The following is a 16,994-nucleotide window of genomic DNA, read 5'->3' on the forward strand; positions in this document are numbered from 1 at the left end:
TAGGTCCTTCAAGGATCAATCATATTGTCTAATTGAAAATTTTTAAGCTTTTGGGTGATCCTTAGTTGACAGTCATGGCTGCTATCTTACAAAGAATATAAGTATTGCATCGAGGCAGGTGAGAGAAGACAAAAAAAAGAAAGAAAATGTAAGAAAATGTTTTTCTCCACTTGATTCTCAAAAGAAGGGGCAATAGGAAAAAAATGAATGCATAAAGCTGATTACAAATCAGAAATTCTCATTTTATCTCTGAAAACTTCTTAAAACAAAGATGTTTTATTATTTTGTTTATTCCTGTAGGAGGTTTCAAGGGCAATCTTACAGTGATTTTAAATGATCAGAAAGAAACCCTATCACTACCTCTTTTAAACTAATACTTGATGTTGTCTTTTTGGTTTTTTTTTTTTTTTTTTTTTGACAGGCAGAGTGGACAGTGAGAGAGAGACAGAGAGAAAGGTCTTCCTTTACCGTTGGTTCACCCTCCAATGGCCGCTGCGGCCGGCGCACCGCGCTGATCCAAAGCTTGGAGCCAGGTGCTTCTCCTGGTCTCCCATGCGGGTGCAGGGCCCAAGGACTTGGGCCATCCTCCACTGCACTCCCTGGCCACAGCAGAGAGCTGGCCTGGAAGAGGGGCAACCGGGACAGGATCGGTGCTGTCTTTTTTTACACTTACTGTGTTTCTAAACCAAGAAGTTAAAAGTATTTCCTTGCCCCTGCCTCATTAAATCTCCCAACATCCCTGTGGGTCAGTAGCACTTATTATTCTCTGCATTTTACAAGCACAGTAACTGACAGAGCGAAAAATAAATAAATAAAAATAAAAAGCAACCCTGTCTCTTAACTGAAAATCACACTACCTTGGAGGCATCAAAGACGTGTGGCATGTGCCGAAGGTTTCAGCGTCATCAGGGCTATAGTGCATAAAAGGCGCAAAGTAGATGGCATCTCTCTGCCTTTGTGTATCCACCGCCTATCTAAGGGATATGCATCTTATTCTTTTTTTTTTTTTAATTTTTGACAGGCAGAGTGGACAGTAGAGAGAAACAGAGAGAAAGGTCTTCCTTTGCCGTTGGTTCACCCCCCAAGATGGCCGCCGTCTCACTCCCAAGATGGCCACCATCTCACTCCCAAGATGGCCGCCGTCTCACACCCAAGATAGCCGCCATCTCAAGATGGCCACCTCCTGGGACACAGCAGAGATAGACAGTGAGAGAGAGAGACAGAGAGAAAGGTCTTCCTTTGCCGTTGGTTCACCCTCCAATGGCCGCCACGGCTGGCGCGCTGCGGCCGGCGCACCGCACTGATCCGATGGCAGGAGCCAGGTGCTTCTCCTGGTCTCCCATGCGGGTGCAGGGCCCAAGCACTTGGGCCATCCTCCACTGCCCTCCCGGGCCACAGCAGAGAGCTGGCCTGGAAGAGGGGCAACCGGGACAGGATACGCATCTTATTGTATCTTATTCCATCCCATCTCGTGCCCCTTTTCTGGCAGCCTCCTCTGAGTCCCCTGTGTCTCATTCTCAAAGCAACTATCTTTTCCTGCCAGAATTCCTTGGGGGGGGGGGGGATTAGTCTGTTTATATGGGCTTTAGATGGGAAAAAAAAAAGCAGTTTGATGATTAGAGAGTGACTCATTATAAGTGTTAAATGACTAACAATCTTAGTTTTTTCAGGAGTCATTTTCATTTCAAAGAAAAGCGTACTAAATCTGGCTTGTTTCTGAGGAAGGGTAAGTAACTTGGCATTTTCCTTTGAAAGGTTTTTCCTTTGTTAATAATGAGCTTCTCATATGAGACACTCACACTTCTGCTTGTCCTGCTATCAGGACACTGGGGGGTTGGTAAATAGGTAGAGAATGAGTCGGACAGGTCTTTTATCTTTTTTTTTTTTTTTTTTTTACTTTTTGACAGGCAGAGTGGACAGTGAGAGAGAGAGACAGAGAGAAAGGTCTTCCTTTGCCGTTGGTTCACCCTCCAATGGCCGCTGCGGCCAGCGTATCTCGCTGATCCGAAGCCAGGAGCCAGGTGCTTCTCCTGGTCTCCCATGGGGTGCAGGGCCCAAGCACTTGGGCCATCCTCCACTGCACTCCCTAGCCACAGCAGAGAGCTGGCCTGGAAGAGGGGCAACCGGGACAGGATCGGTGCCCCGACCGGGACTAGAACCCGGGGTGCTGGTGCCGCAAGGCGGAGGATTAGCCTAGTGAGCCGCGGCGCCGGCCAGGTCTTTTATCTTTAATGACACTAGAAGAATCGGGTCACTGGTGAAAGCAAGCAGGCAGTCATTTAGACAGCGGTGACTTACAACTCTCCAGCTGCATTGTACACGTCTGCACGTCCATTGGAAAGTTCTTCAAGTCCATGGGGCAGGATAACGTCAAGGTGAGTCTTAACAAAGAAAAAAAAAATTAAAATCCAGTGTTAAATATATGAAGTCTAATTTTTGAGAAATATTAAGCAAAGTGACATTAATTGAAATAATGCCATCTATGCTCTCAGGACAGTGCTTTCTTTTTTTTTTTTTTATTTTTGACAGGCAGAGTGGACAGTAGAGGGAGACAGAGAGAAAGGTCTTCCTTTGCCATTGGTTCACCCTCCAATGGCCGCCACGGTAGGCGCTCTGCGGCCGGTGCACCGCGCTGATCCGATGGCAGGAGCCAGGTGCTTCTCCTGGTCTCCCATGGGGTGCAGGGCCCAAGGACTTGGGCCGTCCTCCACTGCACTCCCTGGCCACAGCAGAGAGCTGGCCTGGAAGAGGGGCAACCGGGACAGGATCGGCGCCCCAACCGGGACTAGAACCCGGTGTGCCGGCGCCGCAAGGCGGAGGATTAGCCTGTTGAGCCACGGTGCCGGCCAGGACAGTGCTTTCTGTTTTTCAAATGAAAACTGGTCATTAGTAATTGTTAAAATATTGTAGTATTTCACCATAATCCCTTTCTCTCTACTTTCAATTGCCCAGATTTTGACTCTCCCTTTTTGCCTTGTCTACCCCACCAAAGGCACTGGTTTTCAAGCTTATTCTAGAATGAACAAAGACCACTGGAAATGGTGTAAGAAAAATAATGGCATCTGAACTACACTGATGTCCGAAACACAGAGTTATAGCTTGGATAAGTGGGCTTTGCTTCAAGAACCACACATGACAGGGCTGGCGCTGTGCCATAGTAGATACACTTGCCATCTTCGGTGCGGGTCTCTCATATGGGCGTCAGTTCATGTCCTGGCTGCTCCACTTCTGATCCAGTTCCCTGCTAATGCCCTGAGAGAAGCAGCGGAAGACGGCCCAACCGTTCGCGCCTCTGCTAGCTATGTAAGAGACCTGGATGAAGCTCCTGGCCCCTGGTTTCAGCCTAGCCCGACAGTGGCCATTGTGGCCATCTGAAGAGTGAACTAGCAGATGGAAGGTCTCTTTTGCCTTTTCCCCCTCTCTCTGTAACTCTGATTTTTCAAATAAATAAATAAATTCTTTTTAAAAAAAAAAAAAGAATATTAGGATTGAAGATCAGCAATTGTCTTAGTCTTAAATTTGCTAACTATTTGTTTTCTCATCGATCCTATGAAGAGATAGAATAAGGTTCTTTTTTATTTCTATTTGACTGTAATACTAGAACCCCTATTATTCTAATGGTCACTTGCTCCAAATTCTATTTATTGTACCTCAATATATACTTTAGGTCTGAAGGATGCTCCCATTGCCCTCCCCCCCTAACTCTTGCACTGTTACCTAAACTCTATCCAAGGAAAAACAAAACAAAAAAGTTGATGGTGCATTTATGTTAAATAAGGGAAAGGGTTGGGATTTGAAGTGAGATTCTACAAAGCATTCGGGCTGATAATCTTGAAAAATGGCTAAGATGCAACAATCATTTTGAAAAAACAAGATGTAAAACAGTACAGTGCGATCTCAGTTATGTAAAAAACATTTTCAATCATGGAAATAAATATAAATATAAATAAAATATAAAATAATAATATATAATAATAATATATAAAATATAATATATATAAATAATATATAAAATATAATAATATATAAAATATATAAATATAAATAAAAATATAAATATAAATAAATAAAAATAAATATAAATATAAATATAAATATAAATAAATATAAATATAAATATAAATAAATAAATAAATATAAATAAAAATAAATATAAATATAAATAAAAATAAATATAAATAGTGATATTAAGAGTAGGTATTTATGGTTGATGGGATGATGATTCATATTTTGCTTTCTTCTTCATTCTGCTTTATCTGTTAATGAGTATAGATTATTTGAAAATGTCCATGGAAACTATTCATCAGCTTTCCGATCTTCATGTAATTTAATGTCTTTTTCTTTAGACAATGGCTCAAAGTAAAATTTTAGTTTATTCAGTAATTTTTTTGCCATTATAATCGTGTTACTATTACAGTTTTATCATCAATAGGCCAAAAGTTACCTCGATTGCTGAATAAATTAGCCAGCTTTGGTGCGCTAAGCTGGAAACCCAAAAAATACCATGTTTCAAAAGGAAAAAAAAAATGGTTTTGAGTTCTAAACCTCTGGCTTAACAATCACATTTCATACAGGAAAGTGATTCTTGTTAATTTTATGATCCTTTGATAGATAGAGATATAAACATACAAATAATTTTCTCAGCATGAAGACTCTACTAAGATGTCTTGGAAAATTCTATTTTATTGAGATCAATAGAGTAGAGTGAAAGAACCAAAGCGAAAACCTCTGGCAAAAAAAAAAAAAATGCATTTGACACTATAGTATGTGGAGAGAAAACCTCAAAAGGACCCATGTGCTTGAAATGGTTATTACCATGATAATCTGTTTATTTCTATTTTTTAAAGAGGAATATTTTCGTTATACCAAAATGTTTATCTATACCTTCAGTAGTGTATATAATTTTGCAAAGTCTCAATTACAAAGAACCAGCAGTTTTTCTTTGAGATATGTTGCACAGCATGGGAAATACAGTAAAATAATAATGTATTGTACATTTCAAACTCGCTGAGAGTAAATCTCAAATGTTCTAACCACCAAAAACCAAGCTAAGAAGCATCTGAGGTGATAGATATGTTAATTAGCTTGATTTAATTATTCCACATTGTATTCATAAATCATAACATCGATTTGTACCCAACAAATGTATGGAATTTATCAATTTACAGTTCAAAAAAGTTAAATGTTCATCATATGAAAATAATTAGACTGTGTGTGGATGAGTTAAGTGAATGCCAATCAAAATCGAGAGCTTTGTAACTTTGAAAGTTTATAGAAATTTTAAAGAAATTGGCCGGCGCCGTGGCTTAACAGGCTAATCCTCCGCCTTGCGGCGCCGGCACACCGGGTTCTAGTCCCGGTCGGGGCACCGATCCTGTCCCGGTTGCCCCTCTTCCAGGCCAGCTCTCTGCTGTGGCCCGGGAAGGCAGTGGAGGATGGCCCAGGTACTTGGGCCCTGCACCCCATGGGAGACCAGGAGAAGCACCTGGCTCCTGCCATCGGATCAGCGTGGTGCGCCGGCCGCAGCGGCCATTGGAGGGTGAACCAATGGCAAAAAGGAAGACCTTTCTCTCTGTCTCTCTCACTATCCACTCTGCCTGTCAAAAAAATAAAAAATAAAAAAAAATAAAAAATAAAAATAAAAAAAATTAAAAAAAAAGAAATTTTAAAGAAATTATAAAGTAATAGTAGTGGTAACAAATACAGCTTAAAAACATGCAGCGTGTTCTGTAACTGTATTTATTTGCTATAAGAAATTACCCTGAATTCGGTTCTTCTGCAAAGTGAACCTTTCACCCCAGAGTCTTGGGGGCCAAAAGTATGAACAGCATTGAAAATCCATCCGAGAGAAATTCTCCCAAAACATAAAACTATCCCTGAACCCCGTCTCAGCCAGAAACTCAAAATTTGCAGAAAACATTAAATATAGGAAATCTACACAAAAAAATTAAGTTAGAGCACATGGTGCTCTACGGCTCAGGCAGAAACAGCGTAGATCATGACCGTGTATCCGAAGGCCAGACATCTAGATAAGGGGAACGTTATTTTTGTCTTTTCCTTTTTCAAAATTTGCAGGAAACATTAAATATAGGAAATCTACACAAAAAAATTAAGTTAGAGCACATGGTGCTCTATGGCTCAGGCAGAAACAGAGTAGATCATGACCGTGTATCCGAAGGCCAGACATCTAGATAAGGGGAACGTTATTTTTTTTCTTTTCCTTTTTCAAAATTTGCAGGAAACATTAAATATAGGAAATCTACACAAAAAATTAAGTTAGAGCACAACGCAATGACTTTCTACATCTCCATCCGTTCGTTCGGATCCAAATTTACATTCTTCTCATTATCCTAGAAATAGCCTTGGGCTCTCCTGTCAAGACTCCAATTGTTTTTCAAAGAGCCTCTTTTGGGTGTCGACAAACATGAGTTTGTGGGCAAAATGAACTTGGTTATTGGTTTGTAGAGATGCAGACATGACACCAAAAAAAGGCTCTGCTATGCCCAACAGCAAACTGAAATGTGACCAGTTTTTATCTCCTTTGATCTGGCTCGCCACCTAATTTGTGGTGCCACCACTAGCATTGTGTATTTTAATTGGAGATGGCGTCTTCCTCTAAATATGCCTGGACGGTCAGGCTTCTCACCGACACGCTGCCGGATTCTCGCTCTCCTCTTCCCCACACTGTCTGAAACGTGAAGGCCGTTGCAGCGGAAGGCAGTGAGCTGTGGGCTTGGCTGCTGCAGGTGCAACCCCGGGCAGCGCTGCTCCTATTTGCACATGGAAAGGAATCGAGTTCCTGAAAGGTCCCTGTCTGAGCGATCCTTTTGATTTTAGACAATGACTGTAACAAAGCGCAGGAAACGTCTCATTTTTCTTGCCCTTTCCTTACAACTCTCCAGTTGACCTCACTCGTGAAAGCAGCTGTTAAGTTTATACTTCACTTACGGTTTAAATGCCTGAGAGGTCTAGACGTTGTAAGCTGGTTCAGTCTCCTCTACAGTTTTTAAACAAAATATTGTTCAAAATTTTTAATATATTTTAATTTTAATATATTTTAATTTTAATATATTTTAATTTTAATATATTTTAATTTTAATATATTTGTCTGTATATTATTTCCCTCCCTACTACAATGCGTTATCCAAGAAAGCTGAGACTCTCTCTCTCTCTTTTTTTTTAATCATATAAAACAATGCTTGGCACGGAGTAGATATTCGGAATTTGTTGAACACATGAGTGATTCAGCAATGCTAAACTCTGCGGGAGAATATTGGGCTTTTATTCTGTGGTCACAAGATTTAGAGGGGTGTAGGATGCCAGTCATCACAGCCCACAGACAGTTGCCAAGTTGTAAGACCGCCAAAGAAAGTCAACGAACTTGGCGGACACCCTCAGTGAGCTGTCTTGGAGCCTTAGTCCGATAACTGGGTCCGCAGTGGTAGAAGAATGGGGCTGTCCTCACACTGCTAGAAAAATATGAATTAGCCATCTAACACTGCAGCATTATTGACAGAAGGCTCCTTGACTTGTGGTTCCTAAAGAACTCCATATTGGAAGTCTATTTCCAGTGAGTTTTTTTTTGAGAGAAAAATACCATGTGGAGAGAAAATGAATTTTCAGGTAGCAATGCAAATTCTAATGAGTGATCGGCTTGCCTAAAGCAAAGATTGCCAGCATGCTATTTTTGGGAGATTTGATTCTTTTTTTTTTTTTTTTTTTTTTTTGACAGGCAGAGTGGACAGTGAGAGAGAGAGACAGAGAGAAAGGTCTTCCTTTTGCCGTTGGTTCACCCTCCAATGGCCGCTGCGGCCGGCGCACCGCGCTGATCCGATGGCAGGAGCCAGGTGCTTCTCCTGGTCTCCCATGGGGTGCAGGGCCAAGCACTTGGGCCATCCTCCACTGCCTTCCCGGGCCATAGCAGAGAGCTGGCCTGGAAGAGGGGCAACCGGGACAGGATCGGTGCCCCGACCGGGACTAGAACCCGGTGTGCCGGCGCCGCAAGGCGGAGGATTAGCCTAGTGAGCCGCGGCGCCGGCGGGAGATTTGATTCTAATAGTGACAATCCTTTGCCTTGTTTGGAGATGTAGGGCAAGAGGATGTTTCTGTGTTTTTTTTCCGGAGAAGCGAGAGAGTCTTGGGGATACCAGTGCTGTGTCTCTGTCGGGGACCACATTTAGCGTTCTTTTCCAGATACTACAAATGATTGGTGGCACGTGAATCCATCAGAGGGGAAAGAACCTATGGGGTTCTTGGAGGATTAATAGTAAGGAAAAAATAAAATTAAAATAGTAAGGAAAAATAGTAAGAAAAATAAAAAATTCAAGTGATGATTATGATACTATTAATAACCATAATTTTCTGAATACTTGCTGTGGGTCAAGCGCTCTCATTATTTTTTTCATCATTGCGCACCATCCCATCAAGCAGTTTTGAGACAAAGAAATCAAAGCTCACACAGATTAAGCCACATTCCCAAAGTCACAAAATGACATATGACCCAAACTAGATGTTTCAAAAATTCTTCACTCAAAGTTAGATTTGAACCCAATTTTAACCGACATCACTCCATTTATTTTTTCCCACTCTAATCATGTTTCCTCCATAGGAAAAGAATCTGTTACCAATTTATCATCCTCTTGTCTGTGAACCCAGCAGAGTTGTTCATAGACACCTTAGTGCCTTGTACCCGGTCACGGATAACCTTCTCATTTGTTTTTCAGACATCCAGAACTCTCATGAAATGTCCCTTAAAAACTTGCCCAGGGTCCCTTAGCAGTCTGGGGACCTGGGTGGTAGACAGAGCTTACAAGTAAAGAGTTATTTGATCTTAACTAAACCTCTGGGCCTCCTTCCCCACTCACACCCCATCCTGCTCAACATCTCTATGATTATACACTGTAAGGTAGATCAGCTTGAAGGATTTCCACTTCCCGGTCGGGGCACCGATCCTGTCCCGGTTGCCCCTCTTCCAGGCCAGCTCTCTGCTGTGGCCAGGGAGTGCAGTGGAGGATGGCCCCAAGTGCTTGGGCCCTGCACCCCATGGGAGACCAGGAGAAGCGCCTGGCTCCTGCCATCGGATCAGCACGGTGCGCCGGCCGCAGCGCGCCTACCACGGCGGCCATTGGAGGGTGAACCAATGGCAAAAGGAAGACCTTTCTCTCTGTCTCTCTCTCACTGTCCACTCTGCCTGTCAAAAATAAAAAAAAAAAGAATAAGGTGGATTTACCCTCTTGAAATATGAAAACTTTAAGGGCAAGAAGTAACCTCTTCAAAGAGGAACTTCCTAGCCATTCAGACAGATAGGTGAGATATTTATTGCCCCCGTAGTACTTTGTCATCCAACATCCTAGAGCACAACCCATTTTTCCCTGAGAACATAAAGAAGACCTTACAGAATAATGTAGATCTGTTGAATCTTTCCCCTCCGTCGTACCTTGAAATTTCTGAGCCAGGTGACATGCTAGTGTCGAGAAGATTGACAGGACGTATCAAGTATGCAACAAGAGTGTCATCTTAACCCACCTAGACCTTAAGTGAAATTAGCCTGGGGTAAGTTAAAGGCAAGTTAAAAGTGCATCATTAACACAACCCACACAAGGAGAGGGTGAGGGAAGTGTTAGGGAATTAATAGACTAAAATACACTGCTAGGCTAGCTGTCTGATCAAAACATCCTTCAGCGGTGGGTTTCAATCTCTGTGGGGTATAAGCATCTTGAGAAGTTTGGTAGGTGTGCAGATTCTCAAGCCCTCTTGATAAAGCAGCCCAGGTGACATTCATGCTATCCAGTTTGAGTTACTGTCAATGTGATCAACTAAAAGGAGACGTTTTGAAAGGAAAGAAGATGTGAATATTGAGACATTTTTCAGTAGCAATAGCACTGTCTTTGGGAGTCACTTTTTTTTTTAATTTATTATTATTATTTTTTTTTTTGACAGAGTGGACAGAGAGAGAGACAGAGAGAAAGGTCTTCCTTTTTCGTTGGTTCACCCTCCAAGATGGCTGCCAACTCACTCCCAAGATGGCCGCCTCCCGGGCCACAGCAGAGATAGACAGTGAGAGAGAGAGACAGAGAGAAAGGTCCTCCTTTTTCGTTGGTTCACCCTCCAAGATGGCCGCCATCTCACTCCCAAGATGGCTGCCACCTCACTCCCAAGATGGCCGCCTCCCGGGCCACAGCAGAGATAGACAGTGAGAGAGAGAGAGACAGAGAGAAAGGTCTTCCTTTTTCGTTGGTTCACTCCCCAACACTTTTTACTCCACCACAGGGCGGGACAATTAGCTCCAAGCAGGCTGTTAGGTGATTGGACTAGGGGTGTCGAGACAAGATTTACTCACAGGCCCCGATGACAGTCAGGGGAGTGGAGTCAAGAATGTGGCAGGTGTGGCTGGAAGACTGGGAGAGCTGCTAAGACCGATTGGAGGACAGTTTCCAGTTGAGGTGGGGAAGAAGCCAAGATCATTGTGCCCATTAACACACACGAACATGCAATGGTCAAAAGTAGGCAGCGTATCAGGTTACTGTCTCTGATCTCTGGAAAATCAGCCATTAAGAAATTCTGAAAGAAATTTGGGGTGCCAGCGCTGTGGCGCAACAGGTTAATGCCCTGACCTGAGGTGCCGGCATCCCATATGGGTGCTGGTTCAAGACCCAGCTGCTCTACTTCTGATCCAACTCTCTGCTATGGACTGGGAGAGCAGTAGAAGATGGCCCAAGTCCTTGGGCCCCTGCGCCCACATGGGAGACCTGGAAGAAGCTCCTGGCTCCTGGCTTCAGATCAGCACAGCTTTGGCCATCGCAGCCAACTGGGGAGTGAACCATTGAATGGAAGACCTCTCTCCCTTTCTCTCTCTGCCTCTCCTCTCTCTGTGTAGCTCTGACTTTCAAATAAATAACTAAATCTTAAAAAAAAAAACAGAAACTAGGGATGTAGCTGCAATAAGCAATGGGTGAACCTTCATGGCATTGGTCATGAAGGAGGTCAGAGTGCAGGTGAAGACTAGCTCTAGGTCCTTCATAGGGTGGTTTGGTGCTAAGTAGGAGTCTAGCTGGATGGTAACTTAGTATATCCATTCAGCAATGTTTTGGTAAATATTTATTGGGCACCATCCGACAGATGCTTGAAATGGGAGTTTCCTCTTTTAAAGATGATCATAGGTTAATTTAAGAATGACATATATCTCAAATAGTTGTGAGTTGATTCTTCAAATTTTGAAGTTGTTTCCAACTCCACTTAAAGAATCTTTGGATAATGTAAATCACATGAAACCAAGTACAGGGCCTTTAATTATTCCCTAGATAGGTATTCTGATTGAGTACCTATCAGGTAACCTATCATTATAGACTCTGGTCCAAAGAAGGTCCTTTGGGTCTGTTGGAGAAGCATGACTTTCACTATCTATTTAAATCAAAACCCGAGGTACCCACAGAAGGATCTTGATCCATAGAGAACAAAAATAATTGGTCCAAGTTTTGCTAGTCAGGCAAGGAATTAAATTTTTAAACTCATAATTTCTGAATGCTTTGTAATAAAATGGGCACTTTGAACTCACACACAATATAAAGTATGGGGAGACTCCTGGCCACCAGCTCCATGGGCAGGTACAATTATGGCTGACTCGGGAAAGTTTTTCATATAAGCAAAGTTTGTAAGTTGTTAGGAGTTCCAGAAAGATTCCAATATGACCTTGCTTAAACACCTTCCAACTCTTAGCTGCTATATACAACTGACTAATAGACATTAAGCCAAAGTCTCTCACAACTATCAAGATGCAAAATTGGGAAGAGAATATTAAGTACTGTCAGTCACTTCCTCCTTTGTGTAAGTGAATTGATAGGTTCCCAGAATCTCTACAGATATCCTCAAGAGCACACTTGGATACTAAGATTATCAAAGCTGGCCGGCGCCGTGGCTTAACAGGCTAATCCTCCGCCTTGCGGCGCCGGCACACCGGGTTCTAGTCCCGGTTGGGGCGCCGGATTCTATCCCGGTTGCCCCTCTTCCAGGCCAGCTCTCTGCTGTGGCCCGGGAAGGCAGTGGAGGATGGCCCAAGTCCTTGGGCCCTGCACCTGCATGGGAGACCAGGAGAAGCACCTGGCTCCTGGCTTCGGATCAGCGAGATGTGCCGGCCCAAGCGGCCATTGGAGGGTGAACCAACGGCAAAAAGGAAGACCTTTCTCTCTGTCTCTCTCTCTCACTATCCACTCTGCCTGTCCAAAAAAAAAAAAAAAGATTATCAAAGCTAATGATTAAACTACATAGCAAGAGAATAGGGCTCAGAACAGGCTCAGGGAGCACCAGAAATGCACATTATTTTTTCAATATTTTCTGAGGTTGGACCTAAGCCCTAGGTTGATCCTAACCTGTACAGTTAGAATCTTTCCTCTCAGTTAATTTCAAACAAGCCATTATTCTGTGTTTTTTTTTTCCTGTTGACCTTGGAATGTGGATAAGATGAGGCAACACTGCCTGGTCCATCAGCTGTTCTACTCTCTCCCCTGACTAAAATCCCAGCGACTGACTAGAAAGGTCCATGTTTACCAAACATTATAAAGGCATCCTAGAAAATACCCATATGCATTGAGCAATACTAGCTGGGAAGGAAAAAAAAAATACAATATCTACTACTCCCATCTGTGTGTGGTCCCTTCAGAAAACGTGAACACATATGGTTAGCCCGTGTTAACTAAGCCCAAAGATGGATTGGATTCAACTTGGAGAGCGACGGATAAATCTGCAGTGAAAACTTCCAAATGCTTTCATATTTCCCAAGTGAAAATGCTTTGAAGATGTTGCATTGGTGAGGGCTAAATTGAATGTCACCAGAAAAAAAAAAAAGAGCTCAAATTATCAAAGATTTAAATAATCAATACTATTAATGTTTTTGCTTCATTTTAAATGTCATAGTCACATCGCATCCGTATTATATACACAAACATCTGTGAAGATTAAATGCTTTCAGCCTGCACATTAAAATAATGAGAAGTGAGTTGTCCATTGTCATGTGTTTATTTTATAGTGACATTGAGGTGAAGAAAGAGAGAAAGCAGGATACAGCAATTTCCTTAACATTTTGTCTGAGAGTCTCTTACTTTGGCAAAGGGAGAAAAACAAGTGTGAATATCCCTTGTGAGCTGCAAATGTGGTTTTGAGAAAACTAAAGTAACTTCGTCCCTATTGATAGCCGAGAGCAAAACCGTGCTACTTGACTGGTATTTTGCGAGTTGCTGGCCACTGTTTCTGTTGGCAAACCCTGGAGAGAGAACCAAGTGCTGGTGAGATGAGTGGCACTTGGATAGAACTTGAATTAGGAAATGTCTGTAGTTGGGGTTAGGGTGGATGGAGAAATCCATCACTGTCCTTTCTCCCCTTATCCTACAGTAGCGTAGAGTGATGAAGGCGCTCATTGAACAACTGGTATGATTCTGGAACAGAAAAAAAGCCTGCAGCTCAAGGAAAAGTTAAACGACTTCTTGATGGTCACTTAGTAAGACTGGATTTGAATCCAACTCTTTTCTTCAGAATGGATATCTGCCCCACTGCTAGAGCATGCTGTCTTTTCTCCCCTAGATCTCTGTTTGCTTTCTATCTGTCATCTGACTGCACAGCTTTAACAAAATATATATATATATATGTTCTTATTTTTCATTGCCTACCCTATGATAAATGTTGACTATACTTTAGTACAGATATTGGTTTGTAGTCTGAAATGCCACAAGCAAAGAGAAGGTTGTTGGAGATACTCTGATCTTTGCAGATGAACAAAAATTTTCCTATTTGAAAATGGAGTGTATTTCCTTTGAATTAGATACCATGAGGATGTACCAAAGTAATGTATGTGCTTCTGAAGAACCACAGTGATATTATGCATGTTTACTTTGGGGTTAAGGTCATCCAGGGAGCCTTTCAAAGGTGACAATGGGGACCAAGCAGAAGAGCAGGCAGATATAAGTTGAGCAGGCTCACCAAGACCTGTGATTTTTCTTTGGCTTCCAGATAAGAACATTCAGGTAATGAGAGATAGTATACTAGCCCTTCCACTCTACTGGCTCAAATCTGTCATGTGGTTTCTTTCACCTATGTGTCCAATCAATTATTGTCACAGAATATGATCAGTTTCTCAGTAGGGAGCTCAGTAGTGAGTCTTTGTCACTGTGTAAACGACATGCAAGTTTTAAGGCTGCCTCTTAAACTACCAGGAGTTCAGTCTTCCTTACTCTACCCTTGAGTCAAATCCCTCTTCTCAGGAATTGGATATTTAGTTTGGGTGAGAAAGGCACAAATATCCAAAAGTAGTTTGAAACAAGTACCTTTTTTTTATTTTATTTTTGACAGGCAGAGTGGACAGTAGAGAGAGACAGAGAGAAAGGTCTTCCTTTTTGCCGTTGGTTCACCCTCCAATGGCCGCCGCAGTAGGCGCGCTGCGGCCGGCGCATCGCGCTGATCTGAAGCCAGGAGCCAGGTGCTTCTCCTGGTCTCCCATGGGGTGCAGGATCCAAGCACTTGGGCCATCCTCCACTGCACTCCCTGGCCACAGCAGAGAGCTGGCCTGGAAGAGGGGCAACCGGGACAGGATCAGTGCCCCGACCGGGACTAGAACCTGGTGTGCCGGCGCCACAAGGTGGAGGATTAGCCTGTTAAGCCATGGCGCCGGCCTGAAACAAGTACCTTTAAATTCACAGTCTCCTCTTGCTGACCCCAAGCTCCAAGGGGCATAATGAACCCATTCTTCTTTCCTCATTTTTGCAGTTTGGGAAGGAGAGGAGGGTCGTTTTGAGTTACAGACTTATGACAGAGCTAGAAGGCACCCATACTTTGTCTAACTAATCTCCTGATTCAAACCCATCTGATAGAGGTAACGGAGACTCAGAATGATGAATTGATGGGACCGTGAGAGGCTGTTCTATGATCCTGGAGGATACACTCAATGATGGAAGGAAGTGCGGGGCTCACATTGCTCTGGCTACCTTCTCGATATTCTTTTCTCTGCACCATCGCCTGAAGAGCAAACCCTGATGAATGTTAACGCAATGGAAAGTTACCTCCAAAGGAGGAAAACCTACTGGTTGCTGTTGCTAGTCCAGTCAGGTAAACAGTCAAGGGTAAATGGTTGTGCCTGATGCCATGTGTTTCATTGCACAATTCCTTTTATGTTCTTCAAACAAGGCTAAGAACCTTAGTGTGGCGTGTTTGAACTAACAACAGAGCTGTCTAGCATTTTATGTGAGTCTGTCATGTACACAACATACTTGCCACACTTTGTTTCTCCTCCTCTCAGCCACAACTTGTTTGAGGGCCCCTCTCCAAAAATACCCTGCTGTACCACTTAGCTCAGCGTCTGCTGAATCCACTAGCATTTACGTATGCCAGCTCCTCCCACCTTTGCTTGCCTCTGGGAAGAATGGAATCTTTGTGGTTTCCATGGTTTCCATGGCATTACCCAGCGCTTCCCTGAAGACCTGCTGCTTCATTCTGATGTGGGCGCGGACGTTACAGTCATTAATTACTGTATTAAGTCAAGTCACAAAACTAATGAGGATTTGGACACAGAGTTGGGAAATGAGAATGTAATTTTGCCTGGATTATAGGATCACAATAAACACGGCCCAAATATGTACACAGAGAAGAAATTAACAGCCTTTCCTAGCTGCTTTCTGATAGAAAATACAGGTTTATATGTTCAATCAAAAGTTAGAGTAAGATAACGAAAGCGTCACCGATGATAATATTTAGGCAGGTCTTAGTTCACTGGGCATTTTATTTTCAGCTCTGACATCTAGATAGGATGCTTTCTTTTCCTATGCTGTAAAATGATCCTATAACTAAAGTTAGAGTCTTTTGAAGTTCCTACATCAGAACATAGGCTGGGTCAATAATGGGAGGCCATGAGGGAAAAGCTGGCCTTTTATCTGTGTAGGTAGAGTTGGTCATTACACAAGATTGTTTGGGGGGGCACTGTTGGAAGTATTAGAAATTAACAGTCGGCTATCTTAGTGGTGCCTGTAATCTATCATCAGAGGGAAAAGTGTTGTCACTCCCCCAAGAATTCTCTGTTAAAACTCAATGTACTGCTGGGAAGGTGGCACTCTGAATCGTCAACACCTGGCGTTGTGAATGGACTCAAAAGGTATTAACAAGAAAATCACGTTCAATGCCATAAAAATACATTTTAGGTCAGATGGATGTTGATGACGAGGTGAGCAGACGCCACTATGGAGCAACAATGCCACAGTTATTGGTGATTTGGGGGTATTCTCCGTAGTTGGAGGACGTTGAGTCCCCCAGGCACATGGTCAGTGAAATAAGACCTTGGAGGCAAACAATAGTTGCTTAATAACGTCACACGGGAGTATGCGCTACATCTAGGAGTAAGTTGCTAACAGTTGGAGGGGCATAGCCACTTTAGTAAAGATAAGGACCTTTTTTTTTCTCTAAACAAGCAAAGCATAAAAGAGCTTAAATATCCTGGCGTACAAAATACCCAGGCACTTTTAGAGAGGTTCAAAGAACCCTTGGATTTTCACCTCGTCTTCAGGTTAAGCACTGCTACTAACTATAGGATCATACCCAAAGAGTGTGTGATAGTATCTGTTGTATCCGTTAGGTTTTGAGTTTGCAGGGATCTATTTTTGTCAGTTTACTTAATTTGAGAGGCTAGAACATAATGCATAATGTTTAGATTTCAAGACAGTATTAAGAGCCCTACAATGTATGGCAATGACATCTTGAGTGTCTAGGCATATCACACACTGTTTTCTACTGATGCTCATAACTAAATTATCTATTTTTCAAAGTTGAGCATAGAGGTCCCAAAAAATAGCAAATTCCTGTAAATCATACAGCTAGCATTGGAGCCAGAGACTCATTCCCAAGGGTGTTTAACTCTAAAGCCTATATCTCCTATAGTATCAGAAGTAACAAGGATAGTGTTCAATACACAGGGTTCAGAGTAGGTGCCCCACACTGTTAACAAACACTAATTCTGGTGGGGG

The 16,994-nt window shown here is 42.7% G+C and overlaps 1 protein-coding gene across 1 annotated transcript in view; it reads right to left on the bottom strand.

The window, feature by feature from the left end:
- Positions 1-2,275: 2,275 nt before the first annotated feature.
- LOC133752893 (glycine receptor subunit alpha-2-like) overlaps positions 2,276-16,994 on the bottom strand; it is a 69,141-nt gene continuing 54,422 nt past the window's right edge. The window contains exon 5 of the mRNA XM_062183158.1: positions 2,276-2,381. Within this exon, the coding sequence (XP_062039142.1) occupies positions 2,276-2,381 (106 nt within the window). The remainder of the gene's footprint in view (positions 2,382-16,994) is intronic.

Source organism: Lepus europaeus, chromosome X (assembly GCF_033115175.1).
Source record: "Lepus europaeus isolate LE1 chromosome X, mLepTim1.pri, whole genome shotgun sequence".
NCBI lineage: Eukaryota > Metazoa > Chordata > Mammalia > Lagomorpha > Leporidae > Lepus > Lepus europaeus.